Genomic DNA, 19,606 nt, shown 5'->3' on the forward strand with positions numbered 1-19,606 from the left:
GTTGTTCCCCGAGCTTCAAAGAACTCACAAGTAAGATAGCTAAATCTACAGCTTGTTTACTCCCCTGAACACTATTAGATATGATACCCTACCTTTACTGTCTATGAGGGATTTATGCACCAAGGTAACTCAAGTAAATTAATTGTGTCTTATAAATAATGTCTGACATAAATGTTTTAAAGATCCTATTAAAATCCCATTTTTCCTGTTGTTTTTGAAATAACAGGTCAAAATGAGTTTGTGACCTGTGGTAAGTTTGAAATCTATGCGGTTTGTCTGCTGGATGTGTAGCAGGAGTGATTGTGTTTCCCTGAATTTCCCCCATGATTTCTGTGTGTCGCTCTGTTCTGTGATAATTTCCCACGGTTGTGTTGGGATAAAGGGGTGTGGAGTAAAAGTGACGTGGGGCTCAGGCCCAGGAAAATTAACTTTAACTTGGGGCAGTCCTTCCCCCCCCTCTCTCTTCTTGGATTGTGCATCTTGAGAGCACGCATGTTACACTGAGCAATAAATGCTGTAAGATCCAATTTAGTTGTCATGTGGCCTTATATTTATTGATTTACAACAAAACACAACGCAGAGTATATTTAAGGGAGGTCAAAACACTCCTGTTACATATGCAATAGCCAAGGAAAGGAAAAGGCAGAAAACATGAGCCAATCTGGATAAGCGTTCATTGCTACGTAGAACTGACTAATTATTATTCATGGTCCTGCCAACTTGGTTGGTTCGTAACCACCCATAGAAGTTCTGACAGAATCTAGATTGAGCTAGGGCTAATACCACAGTCAATGGGTAATACACATAGTTGCTGCTTAGTTACAGAATTTTGAATGCAGAACGACAGCGAACCTGTGTGTTATGCCTAAACAAAACATCCACAATGCATTTCCTGCCAATGAAAGATGAGATGAAGGAGAAATGGTTACAATTTATTTTTGGAGAAATACCAGAACACTATGGTACCAAATTAGTGCTGTGTTCGGCAAATTGAAGATGATGACTTCATCAACTATGGGGAGTACAGCAGGGGGTTTGCATCACGTTGGTATTGAAACCTGGAGTTGTGCCATTACGGAGATTGTCCACCTCTCCACCAGCTGTAAATACTTTTATCTACACAAGGAAATCCTATTTTAAAAAAAGTTACATGTAACTACATGACCTATAGGTAGACACTACTGTCATTTTGTATGTATTCAATTAGCATTTTCGCTTGTTCCGTTTCGTGAGAAAAAATCCTTATGAGTGAATGAATGGGGTTTCGATAATCATAAAAAAAATAATGCCTCCGATAGTTAAATAACTGCTCCCGAGTCCCCGTGTTTGTTTCCTGTCAAAATTAGCGTGCATGTTGTCTCCGTGAGGACTTTACATCTGCTATATCTCTAAAATATGACTGTTGCTATGCCTCTGCTACCAGCGAAAAACTAACTAACTGTCTCCTAGCTAAATGTGTCACAAGCGAGCAGAAACTAACCATAGTTAGCTTTTCCGAGCGAGGATAACACGTTTTCCCACAATTATCACGCAGTTAAATAAAATTAACACCTCGATTAAAGAAGGGTTTGGCTGTCACAATCGGTTGGATAGTATAAATCAGCTGTGTTAGGTACTATAGACTGTAATGTAAGTTACATGAGAAGTCGAGGGGAGTGAGTAGTCATCTGTAATGTGTTAACCATGGATGCCTATCAACGTCCTACTTGCTTGTTGCTGCAGAGGCAGACGAAGTGTAGTCCGTTTATTTTTTGTGGACTACCAATCAGAGCAAAGCTCATTTACATATTAAATATTCATGAGAAAAGCAGTCGTCTCCTCTACCAGGCTTTTCAGACAATGCTAGAATAGCTTTAAATAAGCCATCTAAGGCATTTCCAACCCAAATAATGTTACAAACTCGATCAAATGACACATTTTCCATAACTCTTTTCATCCTGCATGGTCACAGGCACAGGGTGGCACATAGGCCTACATGGTCACAGGCATAGGGATGGCATATACATACATACATACACATACATATTTCATACATACATACGGTCATGTGTGATTGAAGAGTTTGTGAGCTATTAAAACAGAATAGGTATGGAAATTAACAGAGCTGTATGCAGATTGTAAATATGATTAAATTTGTGTCTTTTGTGAGTAATTAAACTGAGAAGAATGGGTGTAATTGTGGACACAATTTGCCATGTCAAACTCGAATATGAACAAATAGGCTGTAGATCTAACATCCAACTTTGGGCGATACAGACCAGACATTCCTTGCTCCACACTGAAAGCATGCTATGGGAGACATATTTCATATTACCACAAGGTAGACAAACATATTAAAATCCATCCAACTATCAACAATGAGCAGTTTATATATTGGATTAAGTGCAATTAATGTGTTTTACATTTTCTTAAAGCCAATGGACTATACAGTGATGGTCAGGCCATGGAAAACATGTAGAACATGTGCTAGGCCTATTTTAGCCTACAATGGAAAATATTCGACACCTTGACTAAAAATTAGGCTAGGCTGTCAAACGGCTGCTGTGGGAAGTCTCCTACCAATTGCATATGGAATTATTTAATATGTTTTCCTGTAATATTGCAGTAGTGCAGGGGGAAATGCAGGAACATTTCTGATCTCTTTCTGTTGTTTTCCGGGCATCAATCCAAACATATGTTGAAGAAAGTCCTCTCAAAGTCTTCAAAACGAAATTATATTTTTATAAAGTTTAATAATCCACAATATATCTTTACAAAACTTTTGTTTTTAATTTTTCCACAAGTTGCAATGCTGACACTGACATTGTACAACTTCAATTGTGTTCAACTTAAAATTACTAATAAGTAATAGATTCCCCTTTAAAAATGAAACAAACAAAATATGACAATTGGACAAAAACAGAAATAGCAGGACGTAAATAAAATGCAAACAGCATAAGAGCTGAAAAATCTACTTTTTTGCAAAGGTACTGTAGATAGCCAAAAAGGAATGTCAGGAGTGGAACATGGTATTGGCACACTCAAACAGCCATTACAGACCTGACATAACATGACTGTTTCCCAATGAATCACCAATTTTGGACCATCCTCGCTCATCTCAAATATGCAAACATCTTTATATCTCTTACTATGTTTAGCATTAATGGCAATTGTCATTGAAGGGCATGGATATTTTCATTGGGGCAAATATTATTAAACAAAATATATGTAGTCCAGGACACCCCAGACCAATTAGAAAATGAAATTCTCTCTTTACACAACATAACTATAAGCTCATGCAAGCATAGTTTGCAGCAAATTTCGAGCAAACTAATAAAATAGATCTTGACCTTTGGACTACATTCAACACAGCTGCAACAGAATAATAACCAATGATATACAATACAAACTTCTATGATACTATATACGCAGCCATGGCTGTGAGCTCCAAGGAATTATCCACAGTGAATAAGGCAGATGTGAACTTAAGGCAACGTTTTTGTAGTAGTGCAGCAAATGAAAAGATAAAGGGCTGAAGACCAAGGAGTTTTTGGTTGCATCCTTACATGGAGGAGTACTTTGTATGCAATTCATTCTTAAAGTGTCTTTCAGTCTCTATTTGCCATAGAACTTCTTGTTGAGCAGGAAAATGAGCAGGTTGACATTAATGGTGGCTTTGTCAAACAACTTCATCACAGCAACGCCTTCATACTGTAGTTGCAGCAGGTCCTGAGACAGACACACAGATACAGACATAGTGTTTTTAAGTATGACATCAACTGACTTTAATGACATGAAAGTATAACTGAACAGTATGATTGAGCGTATAAATAACTCAAAACCCTGCATGAAGTTATGTGGTCTTGGTGGAGGTACCTGGTATTCTAGCATGACTGTCTCCAGATGGACACCCATGAATTTGGCCTTCACGTCAAACACACCCACAACCTCAGATGGGGAGATCTCAAAGATGACATTTTTGAATCTGGGGGGGGGCAAGGAAAAGAGTTAGTTAATCCAATTATTTGATATTGTTATTATTACTATTATGTTAAATGTAGGATTTCCAACTTTATTTGAAATATTTTTTAACTAATACAGTCACTTTGGATAAAAGTGTCTGACAAATACCATAACCATAATTCAATTAGTTGATAACAGAACATCATATCACATAAAGTTAAAATATCAAAATCATATAAAAAAAAATCATATCACATTCACATCACATCACATCACCACATTAAGGGTAGAGGCAAGAACAATACATGGAGGTTGGTTTGCCTGTCTGAGTAAATATGTCAAGGCAGTTTAAGGATTATTTGGTCTCAGTGCTTTATAATATGCTGGAATTCTGATTCATACAAGAGTTAAAGCCATTGTTGGGACTTGATGTAAAAAGCTATGAAGACATGTGTTTAACAATAAGGAAAATACTTCTATCAGCAAACTAAAATATGTCCATAATTGAGGAAAAGTAAATGCATTGCAGTGAATGTAACTAGCAAACTCACTGATTTGTCTGCAGATCATCAATCTCAATCAAGACGCCCTTCTCGTGTAGCCGTGCTGCAGTGTATTTCTGGGAAACCTGCTTGCTCTTCTTGGCTTTGGCATCTCCAGGCTTTTTGTGAGGCCTGTGAGTAGAGGAGAGAAGTGTTCTTTTGAGTGCGTATGACACTGCAGCTAGAGTACAGGAGAGAAGTGTTCTTTTGAGTGCGTATGACACTGCAGCTAGAGTAGAGGAGAGAAGTGTTCTTTTGAGTGCGTATGACACTGCAGCTAGAGTAGAGGAGAGAAGTGTTCTTTTGAGTGCGTATGACACTGCAGCTAGAGTAGAGGAGAGAAGTGTTCCTTTTGAGTGTGTATGACACTGCAGCTGATATTTAAATCTTGCCTTGTGGGCACATATTCAACACACCTTTTCATGATGTAACTCTTTAAAATACCCTGTAAAAAATTCTCTGTAGGTCATTTAAGATGAGTGTATGCCCACACCTGACATTCTTGTTGTAATGGCCATAGCCCAAACTGTGGATAAGTGAGCATTACTTACTTTCCTTTGGTGGCAAGGTTGTCCATGCACGTCTTGATGTATCGGTTGTAGTAGTCAATTTGCTCATTGAAGAAGTTTGTCTTGGAGCTGAGGGCAACGTTGGTCTGCTGCAGTTTGACCAGCTCCGCCTTCCTCCGCTGCCGATACCTCCTCTGGTTTCTGATATCCTACGAAAGACATCATTGCAACACAGACAGACATGGCTTTAGAAGTGTGTATGAACGTCCAGACAATGCGAGAATATAGTAGCTGCCAGGGACCATAATCAAATGGTGTGTACGTCATTTGGTCTGAGGAATCGGATTATTGGGAAATGGTGTAGCCTCGAGCAGACATGGGAAACTGAGGTCAGAGTTTGGCAAATATCCTCTCGGTGCTGTGTGTACTGCATGTCTTTCTCTTTCTCGCTCTCTGTGTGTGTGTGTGTGCCAGCTCTGCGGTCTCGGTTTTGACACGCCTGGAGACTACAGAACAGAATGCAGTGAGTGTTACTACTCTTCCTTGCTCCGTCTCACTCAGCGGAGGCTCTGCGCCGCGCCTTAAGCCTTGGCCTGCGATCAATCCCATCTACTGCACTCATGTGAACAGAAACCTTCCCCTCGGGTTGTTCCCTTTCCCTCCTTGAGTGGCAAGGTCCCCAGTGTTCCCATCACTGAGATCTGCTGCTTGAGTCCCAGCCCTCAGACGTTGAGCTGCCACATGCTCTTTTGTGGCTGCTAATCTGATCTGGCCCAAACACTTGAGACTACAGTGTCCTCTCAAACCAGGGAGGAGCTCCGTTCAAATTTTGTCAGTTTGTTACACAAGCAGAGTGTTGTTTGAAATATTTTTAGCTCGAAAAGTGTATTTATAGAATAGCCTTGGTTTATTTCACTCAGAGGTAACATTACCAGCACTTGAGTAATGCAACGTTACCAGTGCTTGAATAAAACTGAATGAAAAATACTGAAGAATATATCCAAATGTTTGCAGTAATCATTACCATATTACACCAAATTTCCACTACAAGGAAACATGTGATCCCTGAATGCTTAGATACAATGTTACCTAAAGAGGGAACAAATGTAAGGATATATTTGAGATGATTACATTTATCTTTGCTTTTGCTCTGCTGTCACCTTACATAAAGTCTGATTTGATTAAAAAAAAAATGATGACACCATTTTGGTTCCCAGTCATAATCTTCTGCATTATGCTGTGTAGTTACCTTGGCGATGTCATTGATGAGGTCCTGGTAGCGGTTCTCTGGATGCACTTTGCCCAGCTCCCCCAGCCGCTGCAGGTTGCTCTTGATCTTGTCCTTCTTGCCCTGCAGGGTGAGGCTGTCATCCACCACTGGCTTGGCCTGCTTCATCTTCTCTGGGGTCTTGGCATCCCGGATGGCCCTCCTTTGCATGGCTCGCTGGTATTCCACTTCCTGTGAATGGAAGAGACAATGAGGCAAGAAAAGACAAGAAAGACAGAGAGGGGTTGAGAGCATTAATTTACGAATTTATACCACATTATGGGCTTGCCTAGAGGCCATTTTTCATTTCTTAAGAAGGCATTACCAGACCTAAACATCTGTCTTTGGACGAGACTAAAGGAAATTCTCATTCCACTCTGGAATTAATCCTGTTGTTGGATTCAGGAGAGCTACCACATTTGTCAGTTAGAACAGATTTTTTAACCCTTAAAGGAGTACCGTCACACCGGTGTGACGGAAATGTTGGGAAATTAACATTCTAAAGAATATCTGGGTTCATTGAATTCAACATAGAATTTTAGAACCTTCAATTGTTGCGGAACTTAGAATGTTCAAAAATAAATCCATCATCCTCTGAGGGTTTGACAGAGGCAGTGCATCCTTTGATACATGTTGAGGCTAGATTTACACAGAGAGATGACAAAGTCGCTGTCTGTCTGCCGTGTATCAGCCTATCGTTGGGAGAAACAATGACTCCTTTGTGTGATCCCTGAGTGAATTTGGCCTCGACGTCTGTCAAAGAGCTGCACTCAATTATGTGAGTCACGCAACACTGTTGCAAGCAGTCCAGCATGATTTACAGAGACGGATCTGTGCGCTTAAAGCTCGTTCAGAAGCAGATGCAAACAGAACGGAAATATATTTGTCCCATCCAGTTCATATTAGTATGGTGAACACTGGTCCAGTGATGCTTCACATGGATCTGTTAGCTGCCTTCATGGGGACCGTTGAAGAGAGCATCAAACTCTTTGGAGTAACAGTCGTTTGTTAGGTTGAATTTAAGATTTGTGGGAGCCCAAAGTTTGTTTTCAGGACTGTTAGATAACCAGCTCAGAGACGAGGACAAGAGTTTACTTTCACTACTGGTACATTCTTTTTGTATTCATATTAATTGATGACTTCTTACTATTGCACTATTTTCTCTGCTGCTGTGACATACTGCTTACATTGATTATCCTATTTTAACACCATCTTTTGTCAGAAAAAAAACTCTAGCTTGTAGAAAACCCCAAATGTTTTTTTTTTGGCTCCATCTGCCGTCTTGGCCAGCTGGTTTTCCTCAGCAGCAGTCAATGTAGATGTAGGACTCAAAATACCAGAGAAGCCTTTCCCCTTTCTAGTCGAGGTGTGCTTGAAGCTCATGTTTACCTGCTCAGGAGAGGGTGAAGACTCCAGGATCTCTGTGAGCGTCTCTCCAGGTTGGAAACGGATTACATCCACTATTAACCGCTTGGTGCTGGAACAAAGTCAAAGAGATAAACAATCAGTCAGATATATTAACAAAACACACACACACACACAAATTCCACCAGTGCCCAGTTCAATGTGCTCATCAGAGGCGTCAGGGTGACAATAAGAGCCAGAAGTTAACACTGCTTACTTCAGTAAGAGGGTCCTAGCATCCATCTCAGCATTGGCCTCAGCTGGGACATCAAACTTGTTAGTGAGGGTGAGTGACACCTCCGTCTTCCCCATCTGCTCCCTGGCAGGGTCATCAGGAGGGAGGGGGTTTTCTCCTGTGGTGGAAGGAGGAGGTGAGTGTTGAAGGATGTCAGATCATGGCAAGAGCATCCAATTAGGAACTGAGAGGGATTTCTGTAATCTATGTTCAAATGTTCGAATTTTTACACAGGGATGAAATCTTTGAATAAATCATGCAGTGCTAAAAGCCACTGAGATGATCCTTCCTGCCTACAAGCCTAAATATAAGCCCTAAAAAGTGGTCACTATTAAAACATTGTTATTTTAGTCAGATATACCCCAGGACAGTTATGGAACCCCACAGAAACAGCATAGACTCCTTTTGGTAGGGTTGGCTCTCTGTAGAACCTTTTGCTCTTTGAAGAGCAACCAATAAACTCAGATTTTACTCTTGATGTTGATAAAAGGTCCAGTTCAAAGTCCATCTACTCCTGACCCCATTTGTTTCTCACCTATCAACATCTCGATTGTTGGCACCTCGCCCAAGTCCTCCAGGAGCTCATGGATGGGATCGTTGTGCTCAGGAGCGATGGCATCTTGATGGTCTAGCAGGAGCTAAAAGAAAACAGAACCAACCAAGAGAAGTCAGAAGGAAAAGCACACTTCCTACCATGTGAGACCCAGAACAGCCATATTTCTGCACTCCATACACACAGAGCACTAAAGTAAAAAGGTGCTGACTCACCGTATGTGTGTTGATGATCTCACCGAGGGAGATGTAGATGACTGGTTTGGTGAGGGTGACCAAGTCTGAGTACTGATCAATGTTAAACCTATCTTCAAGTGACGGCACATCACACGCCGCCTGGAAGAAACGTCTACATGGACAGAGGAAATAGACAAGAGAACAGGATATCCGTTTGAACATCAGTGTGACAACATCTTGATAGTTCCACCTAGGCAACTTACTACATACTTTAGACCTTTTTAAATAATACAAAATAGCAATGTTTGCATGCAATGGATACATTATATTATTATTTTATAATTATGTTTTAATTAAAATGGTACATTATACACTGAAAACAATGGCAAAGATATTGGCAGTAGACATAAACTTACATAATCAAGAGAAATCGGTTTTATATGGCAGATTCCAGCTACTTTAGTAGTCCTAGACATTGCAGTGGCTGTGTGGTTCTATACCTGAACTTTTGGTAGGAGCTGGTGAGGTACTCGTTGATGGGATTTAGGTGGGCGTTGTCTCCCAAAAACATCTTATTGGAGGCAGCGTGCTGGAGCATCTTGGCGATGGAGCCCAGGTTCCGCCTCTGGTCAGTGGTCAGCTGACTTCCCGCAGACATCTCGATGATGTCAAAAGCATCAGGGGCCACGATAGCTGGATTCATGTAACGGTAGTACAGCAGGTTGCCTACAATCTGAAACACACACACACACACACACACACACACACACACACACACACACACACACACAATGCTGAGCATGTTAGCAAAAATCAGGGTGTTAATTGAAACATATTGCAACTAATTTTAGACACACCAGAGACTGTGCACCTGCTAGTATCATGTTGCATGCATGAGGTAAACACATGGCGACTGCCACTTGAAAACCAACACTGTTAACAGTGGAAGTGAGTCATTTTACAGCTCTGGTTTAAAAGTAGATGTGAAAATTTTATCACCTCATCAATGCCTATGTATGCAGGGACTAATGCACAGATAGAAAAAAACAAGAAAGAAGATCAACAAAGAGACAAAAAAGGAAGAGAAAATGAGAGAGGGAGTAAGGAAGAAAGAGAGAGAGAGAGAAAAAGAGAGCACAAGCTCACCTTCTCTGATTGGCCACAGCAGGGCAAATATCTCCACACAACAGTGAAGGTAAAAGAGGAGAAACTGCAGAGGTATAGGAGGGGCCAAGAAGGAACAAAGGAGAATAAAACAGCAGTCAAGGACACATAAAGAGAGGGAGAGAGAGAGAGAGAGAGAGAGAGAGAGACGGGAGGAGAAAAGCTGTAGAAGTACTGTAGATGGCAACCTCATTCAGTTATAAAAGTGTGGAGATTTTTTTCTGACACCATAGCAACAGAGGCAAGAGGAGCGAGAGGAAGGGAGAAAGAGTGGCGATGTCTGCTCCTCACAGCTGAATATCACATACACACACACACTCTCTAAGAGTTCAGAGTTGTTCTGACTTTCTTCTGTTGTTTTGTTTTTGTGGAGAATTGACTTGTACAGCAAAACCGTACTGAACCTTAACCACATAAACATAAACTTGAGCCATTCTCTGGCATGAAGAGTCCACAAACCTTTACTAGTTCATCTTCACTGGCATCAGGGAATTTTTCACTAAGCGTGTCCTTCAAAACCTTTGCGCATAAGCGCATCCCATACCTACAGCAGACAGGAGACAAAGGGCATTTATTTTTTGTTCGAAATATATACATACACATATACTCACACACACACACACACACACACACACATCAAATTACAGACACACTTCAATCAATAGCAGCAGAGCCTCCCATAAAACCCCCAGCTGGTTTGAATATGCAAACTCTAACCCGCCGCAGGTCATTTCCATACATTACACAATGATGATGATTATGTGCCCTATGAGAGTTTCCATTCTAGATAGCCATCATCGAGACAGCCCCACCATCACACACAGACAGATTCTTGTGCGTGCGGGAACACACACTCACGGGATTTTGTCGATGGAGACTACGATGGCGGACAGGAACTTGTCGGTGACGGTCCTCATGTTTTTGATGGAGGCCTCCAGGCGTGTGCGAACCTCCTCGTGGCTCATGGCCTGCTCTGGCGTCACGTCGTATGGCAGCTTGCTGTCCAGGAAACGGGCGAAATAATGGGATGCCGTTACGAGTACAGGAAACGGGCGAAATTATGGGATGCGGTTATGAGTACATTTGAATGAATGTCACTAGCACACGTTTTAGCATTCACACAATTATCATGGAAATATGTGAAAATCATGTGGGATATTTTAAACAAATACACTGACATGTATACCACAAACACAAACAAACACACACAAACCTGGCCTCTCCAGTCTGCGATTCCATCTGGTTCACCCAGCTCTTGTAAATGTCCACAGGGTCCGTCTTGATGTTTAGCGACTTGTCGTCCATGATCTCCTTGACGACGGGAGCGAGGATCTGTCTGAGGGCGTTCTGGCCCCGCGCCCCTCTGTTGAAGCTCACCACCATCTTGATAACTGTGGGGTTCCCGGTCACAATCTCCTGAAGCTGGTCCACCTTTGACCTGTGTGCACACAGAGCTGCTCAACACAGAGTCTCCTCCTTCTGCTTTATTAACATCAAGACACTGGGCGCCATAGAACTCTCTCATGGCATAAAGCATAGTTACTTAATACAGTGTTAACGGTCAATATATACAGTAAGTAGTTCATATGAGTGTTCATTTCTCATATAGCAAGTATGGCAAGTTTCCCCCATTCAATGTATGATAAGAAAGCCAGATCTGTTATATATCTAAGGACTAAATCCACGTTTAAGAACCTGCCACCCTCCTCAGCCTCAGGGAGATTATGGCCGATATGGCAGGCCGGCCTCCTTACTTGATCTCCTCCTGCAGGGCGGTCTTGAAGAGCTTGAGGAGCAGGTACTCCTCGCGCTGGTTGGAGGCGTAGTTGTACAGGGTGAAGATCACAGAGTCCATGAACTTAGTGGACTTGTTCTGGGGCATCTGGAAGATCAGCTTGGCCAGGTAGGTTGGGTTTGTCTGGCAAAAGAGAGGGATCACTGATTGTTATAATCATGACAACCTAATTATGGCGTTGTTTCATGGGGAACTCTAAACACACAGGTATAAAAGACAAGAAAAGAAACAATAAATCTATCATTTAGTCCATGTGATGTTTTTACAAAATAGATCTCTGACATAGTAGTACATTACTCTGACTCTCACTAGATCACATGATTCTTATGTAATTTTGCATTGACAGAGGTCTTCCACTGGCACCCATGTGCAGAGGCCGCGGCTGCACTCACCTGCAGCAGGTAGAAGAGGTACTGGTAGGCCTCCAGCTTCACCCTCTTCTCCTTGCTAAGGGCCTTGAGGCCGCCTTTTTGCTTGTTCATCATCATCATGTTGGACAGTGCGCCCTTGTTCTTCTTGGTCAGCTTCTTGCTGTGTGACACTACTTCCTGCAGTGTGATCTTGTTCTTGACCAGCAGGCCAATCTTGATGTCCATCAGGTTGAGGTCGTTCTCCAGCTGCTGGTTGGAGCGAATGTTGGTGACCACCTCCTCACGCAGACGCATCAGCTCCAGCTCCTCCTGGAAGTCCTGGTCACTGTGATCCAGCAGGTGCACAAACTTGCGCACCACAGCCATCGGGGGCTCGTCAGCATTGACTGCGGAAAGGGAGCACGAGATGGATGAAATATTTATACAACACTGATGTCAATTCTGTTTGTTTGCTTCAATTTATGTAACATTATTAAATAAATGCAAGCATAAAATTACACACTTGATTGATTCATTAACTAGACTGTTTACACATCTTTCAATCAACTGATCAATTTCTTGATCGTCGAGGATTGAACGATTCCAGACATATTCCATTTTATTTCTATGCTTAATTGCTTTACACAGGAAGTACCGGTACATGGATTATGTTCAATGTCCTGTGGATAATGACCTTTGAATGTTAAATCACAAATGGGAGAAATTATGAGTGAAATGGGGTGTCATAAACACATAAAAGAAGCAAATAGCTATGGACTGTGTAATTATTTTGACACAGTTTCAAACTTGACTTGATGGGAATTTTGAGGGATTTCATCCAAACAAAATAGTTTTCAACATTTCCAAGACCTGCACATTTGTAATTGTAATAACTCATAATACAATTGCCAGTATAATCCAGCTTCGAAGTTGACTTGAATAATAATGATTAAGGAATAAACTGGTCCATCTGGAGTAATGACTGGGCTGAGAAATGAGCCGTAGTACTCACTGAGTGTCTTGTAATCATCTCTGGCTTTATTGGCCCGGATGAAGGCCTGGATTTTCACAATTTCGTCCATCTGGGGAGCAAAGCACACAGCTGTGAGCGCAAGCATCAACACCAGTCAAGCCAGACAATACAGCCAGCCAGGCAGGTCAAACACATGGCCTCTGAGCTCAGGAGTGCGCAGTGCGCTTTCTTCAAGATAAAGGAAACACAGCGCGTCCATAAAGGGAGTCAATGTTTAGTGTTTGTTAAAAGACAAACAAGCAACAGAGTTTAGGTGGTGGCTCTTGTATACCATAGGCGAAACAGCAGACACGTTTTCCTCCGCTTGAAAACAGCACAGACTCGTGGCATCTGATATGGATGCCACAGGGAGGGAGAGTGCTGCTGAGTGGAGATCTGTGGGACAGAATTCAAAGGGAATGGAGCATGGGCACTCACGTGGTCCTCAAAGTACTTCAGTCGGTCTTTGTACTTCTTGCGAGCTTGGTGCATCCTCACCATCGCTTGAATCTGCAAAGAGGATTAGCGGTTGTGCATTAAGGCACCAGGACAAAGGCTTAAGTGTATACAGTTGTCTCTCTGGACTAGTCTTTTCTCTATGCTTAGGCCAGAATGTAACCAGATTGCTCTGTGGTGAGATTGCAATGGAGGGCCATGGCATTTGGTAGCAAAATCTGGCATTTAGTGTAAATGGCAAAAATCTAGTATTCTGTTTCTTTAAAATGCACTGGTGTTAAGATGGCAAAGTTAATCCAGGATCAAGTTTAAAAGGATGACACAGCTCAGAGGAAAAGGGTCTTTAAAGGGTCTTACTTTTCGTCAGTGGATGGGTTTCTTGGAGGACTCAGATGTGAGATATTAGTCTCACCTGAGTATTTCTATCCCTCTCTCCATAAACGCACACACGCACACACACACACACACACACAACAGTCTTACCTTGACTACTTGATCACTGCTGTCCTTGAGATACTTCACTCTGTTTTTGTAGTTCTGCCTCTGCTTGTAACCTCTCCAGTGGGCCTAGAGTGGGAAAAGGAACAACACTTTTACCATGAAATATACACTGCAGGGGCAGACTTTGGGCTTATTTGTAACAGCATTGGAAGTCAACAAAATAGCAGGCTAAAAGTCCTGCAAATACAAGAAAAAAAGAAAAAAGAAATGTTTGTGTGTGAGTGTGTGTGTGTGTGTGGGGTGTGTGTGTGTGTGTGTGTGTCTGTGTGCACGTGTGTGTGTGTGTGTGTGTATTTGTACACATGTCACATGGCAAATGGAGAAGAGGGTTAACTCAGGTCACCTGTATACACTTGGTAGACTGATCCTGATCCTTCAGGTAAGCAAGACGATTCTTCATGGCCCGCCGGACCAGGTAACCACGGCAACGGGCTTGAAGTTTGGCGATGAGGCTCTCGTTGGCACGCCAGAGCTGCTCCCGGTTATACGCCGCCGTCACCCCTGACACCACACCCTGCCAGCGAGAGAGAGAGAGAGAGAGAGAGAGGGAAAGGGAGAAAGAGAGAGGCAACGATGAAGGCCCTCTTTTTAATTAGTAACAAACACCCACATCTAGCTGGTCCCAGGGGCTCGTCTGTTGCTCATCAAGGCTCCACTCTATCTCTCTATCTCTATCCATTAAGAGCCATTTGCATAATGCATTTGTGCATTAGCAACCGTGGCTCACCGCAGCCATTTATCTTTTCTCAATTATGCCTTTTCAGTCTTACATAAAAAAAAAAACATTACAAGAAGCTAATTAACAAACTGACCTAATTTTGATTCAGAATTGCATCTCTAGGCCAACACAAAAACTAGCATAAATGGCACACTAGACTGCAAACAGCTATCTAACTAGCTAAATGACCAGGCTAATTTGGTAGTTAACTAGCCAACTCTGACTGACTGAGATGCTACGGAGTGCTGTTGTGAGTGCCCACCTGGATGTCCTCCTTGTTGAGCAGAGTGTTGTTCTGGACGAAGTCCTGGGGCTGCTGCCAGCTGCCCTCCCCTGTTTTCAGGTTGTAGTAGTAATTATGCCCCCCCTTCACCCAGTGCTGCACCCACTCACTGCCATTATCACCTGAGGGACAAAAAAAGAGAATTATATACACACACACACACACACACACACACACACACACTTATCCACAAGCCATAGATATTCTGCATCATTTGAAGGTTAAACATAATTCCAGTGTGAGGACAGAGTACAGGAAGCTTCTGAGAGGGTATCAATTATGAACCTTTTGTCTGTGTGTGAAAATGTGTTTACACTCTTCCCATACTGTACAACGGAAATAAAAAGCCTCAGGCAATAAAGCCTTATGCCATATGCATTACACAAACAGTAACAGGTTTTAGGAAGTGCTATGACCTCAATGCCACATACGCACAACACAGTGTTAATATCTTAATGTATGTGATGTTGTTAAATGTCCCTATAGGAGCATGCCACCCTTCACTTTCTTACCCTCCTTCTTCTTGTTCTCTTTGATCTTGGACAAGTCCGCCTGGTAGGTGGGAGCGCACTCGGACGTCACCCCGTAGAGCCCGGCCGCCGGGGTCCTGAGTGCGGCCAGTGTCTGGGCCGAGTCCCCGCTCTCCACCGCGTCATTAATGCCCTGGATGGCCTTAGAGACTACAGAGGAAGGGGAGGAGGTTCTTTAAGTCCATCTTGTGTTATACTATGTGAATGCATACATAGTGATTCATACATTCATGCATACATTAGGGCTATTAAAATCAACAGTCATTGCTGTAGACAGTAGTCAACTGGTCATGGACAAAATGGTTAAAGGCTAAAAAAGCTAGACATTCCTATGTATGGAAGTGCTTCACTGAAAAGGAGATCTGTGTGAAGCTGTGTGCTGTGGATAACCATCTAAAGATGAAACATCTGCTGCCAACAGCCAGCACTAGCAGTAGCCTAATGTTAGCACCAGCGCCCGTAATAAGACTACGGTAGTTGACAACTGTAATGAAACTAGTAACTCAAATAGTAAAAATCCATAGTCGTGAAACCCCTAGCATAGATACATTTGTGGAAGTATAGGCAATAGTGTATAACAGTTTTTCCCTGTTATCAAATAATATTAAGTGATTTACATCTTTTTTTTACTTGTATGGTTGTATCTATTTTAGAATTTGTTTCATTATACCACACATCAGTGACCAAGTCTCCTAAGGCTGATTAGCATATTCCATCACAACACCAAAAGAGCTTAAAAGATCCTTTCCCCCAAGATACTAAATTATTTATGCTATCTCAGGAAAATAGATTTTTTTTTTTAAGAAATTATTTTCAGAAATTACATAAATAAGGTCAAGATCAAGAAAATGGTAACCTAAAATACTGATAAATGTCCCAGTAATCGGATGGCATCATAGGGTTTCCATAGTAATAACAATGACATGAATAAAAATATCAACCAAGAGAAAAAGGGGAATATGGTTTAGAGACAGTTTCAATTTTGTAAAAACAGGAAGTGCAACTAAAACTTAAAACCTGAAACCTTCAGTGTAAAGGTGCTAAAACTCTTGAGTCGTAAAAGAGCACCCATTTGAAAAAAAAGATGAAAGACAATTAAAGAGTAAAGGGAATATTGCACATTCTAGCTCCTGTGAAATGTACAAATAACAGAAGATCTCGCCGAGGGAGGCGTGTGAGTCAGAGATCTAACAACACAGAACAGAAGCCTGAATGCTTTAGCATCTCCATGCCATCCACCTTCAAAAGCACTCAGGGCCTCTACTTTCTAACGCAAATGGGTCTCTTCTCAGGAAGTTCATCTCCATTTAGCACATAACTCCTATCCTGCATCAAACACTGACACGCACAAGGGCTGAGTGGACTTATTGACCGGACCCTGCTTGAGCGACGCCAACTGGTGAGCCCGGTGAGCCCATGTTGGGGTTGTCCGCATGAGGGGCTGGAGAGGCAGAAGCGCCTGGCCTGTTGTGGAGGCGGGGGCTTTGATGTGATGTTCGGGGTCCTAGTCACACTTACACTGCAGGGCCTCCTGAGTCTCCTGATTGGCTCTCAGGATGGCATCCTGAATCTCATCCAGCCAAAGCACCGCTGAGGGGTCCTGTGTCTCCTGCACACACACACAAACAAACACACAACACACACACACACACACACACACACACACACACACACACACACACACACACACACACACACACACACACACACACACACACACACACACACACAAGATAAGATTAATCAAATGCTAGAGCAACAAAAGAACTTCATAAGGAACAACAGGAGTATCAATAGGTTGCCCAAAATAGAGAACTGGACGGGAATGATGGTTTAATTAATAGTTACAAAACTAAAAGTGTAATATACAAGTATCTATTTATTTCATCCTGTCGGCTGTGAACACACACATGTGTAAACCTTGAATATGTCTGTCTACTTCCACCACACTGTTATGAAGCCATCTGAACACTAGATGGGGCTAGTGTCTTTTCTAAAGCTAACGCTCAGTTTATTCACAATCTAAACTGGCAGCAGGCATGCTGCTCTCAACAGTTCTCAACCACAGGCTTCAACAACCGTCACTCAATCCAGTCTGAAGCTGATAGCATTGCACAACACAACATGAAAAAGCAGGCAAACATCAACCCCCATACACACACACACACACACACACACACACACACACACACACTTCAATGTGGAAGGCAATATAGCCAACAGAGAAACCCAACAACAAACTGTTTGTGCCTGTAGCTGTAATCATGGGCTTTACTCTTGAACGCATTAATGAGAAACCTAAGTAAGGGGCCAGGTGTTTATCAGAGATACCACAGACTGCGGATGCAGTAGCGCATAGCAGCCCACAGGAGGAGCCTCAAGGCACGGCTCAACACGGCGAGCCCCTTTACGGAGCGTTTATCTCTGGCTGCTGATTGGCTGACAGGACAGAATCCACACTGTACCCCCCCTTTCCTTTGCAGAGGTGCAGAAAAGATGGAAACAGAGAGATGGAGAGAAAGAGAGAGGACTGCCAAAGAGGAAGAATACAACAGAGGTCTGGTAGTGTTATGGTAGAAAGAATGGAGAGAATGAGCAGAGAAAAGAGAGCGATAGAGACAGAGACAGAGAGAGAGAGATGTAGAAACTCGTCTCTAAACCAGAGAGAGGGATAGAGAGAGATGTAAACTAGTCTCTAGCTTTCTGAGAAACAGATATATATATATATATATATATATATATATATATATATAGATAGATATATATAGAGAGAGAGAGAGAGAGAGAGAGAGAGAGAGTAGTAGAGCTGGAGGTAAAAGAGAGATACATGTACAGCACAGACAAAAGCACAGAGAAAAGAGGGGGGGGGGGAGAAAAAAATTCAAGAAGCTTGTGGAGTTTCTCCTGAACTTTAATGGAGAAGTGGAAAGCCTGGCTCTGCCAGCAGCGGGACTCAGGGACGCTTTAAAGCTCACAACAGCACTACCCTCAAGAAAACAGCAGGAGTAACTGAATCAGAAAGACACTGAGAGGGAATGAGGGCCACATAGATATATATACACATAGAGTTACTGAGCGAGTGAGGGAGGAAGTTAGTTAGGAACAGCAGTGTCAGTAAACAACATTAATCTTTAACTCTTCTTGTGACAGGCGACTAGCTATGACCAAGTTGTGACTGGTTGCTCCGTCTAGTCATTCCATGACATTAATATACGGTACAACACACACACAAACACAGACACACACAGACCTAACATGACCTTTAGTTAATGGAGGCCTCTAAGGAGGGATGTCGGCACTCCTCTCCTCTAAACCCACTTCCTGTCCCTCTTAATTGCTTCACCAACACTGAAGAATTTCCCTCCCCCAACACACGCACACACACACACACAGACAGGTCCCCTTGTCAACACACACACACGCACATGCGCGCACACATGCACACACACACACAGGTCCCCTTGTCAACACACATATTAGTGCCTAAAAAACAAGCGAGTCACAGTAGCTGGCTCACTGTTTGGGATCACGTTCTTTGCCCTTTTAAGGCAGCGAGGGAAACAGTCATGGTTATTTCCTATTCCTGTGCAAATGATCACAGAGGAAATGGCTTTGCTTTCTTTGGCCCTTATTTGTCTAGACTGATGCTGAAAACAGGCCATGGCACTAAATGGGCATCAGAATCCCAAGAGTGTGTGTGTTTGAGTATGTGTGTGTTGGTTAGTTTGTGTGTATGTGTGTGTGTGAATATGGGTGTTGGTTAGTGTGTATGTGAATGTGGTACATGGATGTTGGTGTACCGTGTGTGTGTGTGTATTTGAAGTTTAGTCTAGCAGGAGATGAGAGGGAGAGATAGCAGCCAGCTTCTTCTGGCACGTGGAGGGCCTTGGCCAAACTGAGCCAGCCAGCTGACAGAACACACACACACGTCATAATCGCTGTCTGTGCCCTGAGAATACATCAGTGTTTCAGCAATAGCAGGAGGGAGGGGATGGAAATACTCCAGTCAAGAGATGGAGATCTGCCCACTAAGCTCTCCAAGACACACACACACACACACCCCAAATACCCTAACAGAGAGTCACGGTGGGATTTTATGACTTTATAAATTGCCTAATCCATACAGATGTGATTTATTGTGCCATAGATTTGATAGATTATAGATTAGA

The 19,606-nt window shown here is 42.5% G+C and overlaps 1 protein-coding gene across 1 annotated transcript in view; it reads right to left on the bottom strand.

Moving 5' to 3' along the window:
- Positions 1-2,745: 2,745 nt before the first annotated feature.
- iqgap1 (IQ motif containing GTPase activating protein 1) overlaps positions 2,746-19,606 on the bottom strand; it is a 48,701-nt gene continuing 31,840 nt past the window's right edge. Inside the window, exons 16-37 of the mRNA XM_048262207.1 lie at positions 16,956-17,046; positions 15,420-15,587; positions 14,887-15,029; positions 14,250-14,420; positions 13,889-13,972; positions 13,388-13,459; positions 12,950-13,019; positions 11,980-12,344; positions 11,547-11,710; positions 11,006-11,230; positions 10,651-10,791; positions 10,252-10,336; positions 9,129-9,361; positions 8,668-8,800; positions 8,435-8,537; positions 7,882-8,017; positions 7,650-7,737; positions 6,243-6,452; positions 5,036-5,202; positions 4,494-4,616; positions 3,856-3,964; positions 2,746-3,708 (exon numbers count right to left, since the gene is read on the bottom strand). Of these exons, the coding sequence (XP_048118164.1) occupies positions 3,595-3,708; positions 3,856-3,964; positions 4,494-4,616; positions 5,036-5,202; positions 6,243-6,452; positions 7,650-7,737; positions 7,882-8,017; positions 8,435-8,537; positions 8,668-8,800; positions 9,129-9,361; positions 10,252-10,336; positions 10,651-10,791; positions 11,006-11,230; positions 11,547-11,710; positions 11,980-12,344; positions 12,950-13,019; positions 13,388-13,459; positions 13,889-13,972; positions 14,250-14,420; positions 14,887-15,029; positions 15,420-15,587; positions 16,956-17,046 (3,195 nt within the window). The 3' untranslated portion in view covers positions 2,746-3,594. The remainder of the gene's footprint in view (positions 3,709-3,855; positions 3,965-4,493; positions 4,617-5,035; positions 5,203-6,242; positions 6,453-7,649; positions 7,738-7,881; positions 8,018-8,434; positions 8,538-8,667; positions 8,801-9,128; positions 9,362-10,251; positions 10,337-10,650; positions 10,792-11,005; positions 11,231-11,546; positions 11,711-11,979; positions 12,345-12,949; positions 13,020-13,387; positions 13,460-13,888; positions 13,973-14,249; positions 14,421-14,886; positions 15,030-15,419; positions 15,588-16,955; positions 17,047-19,606) is intronic.

This window comes from Alosa alosa, chromosome 14 (genome assembly GCF_017589495.1).
Source record: "Alosa alosa isolate M-15738 ecotype Scorff River chromosome 14, AALO_Geno_1.1, whole genome shotgun sequence".
NCBI classification, from domain to species: Eukaryota; Metazoa; Chordata; class Actinopteri; order Clupeiformes; family Clupeidae; genus Alosa; species Alosa alosa.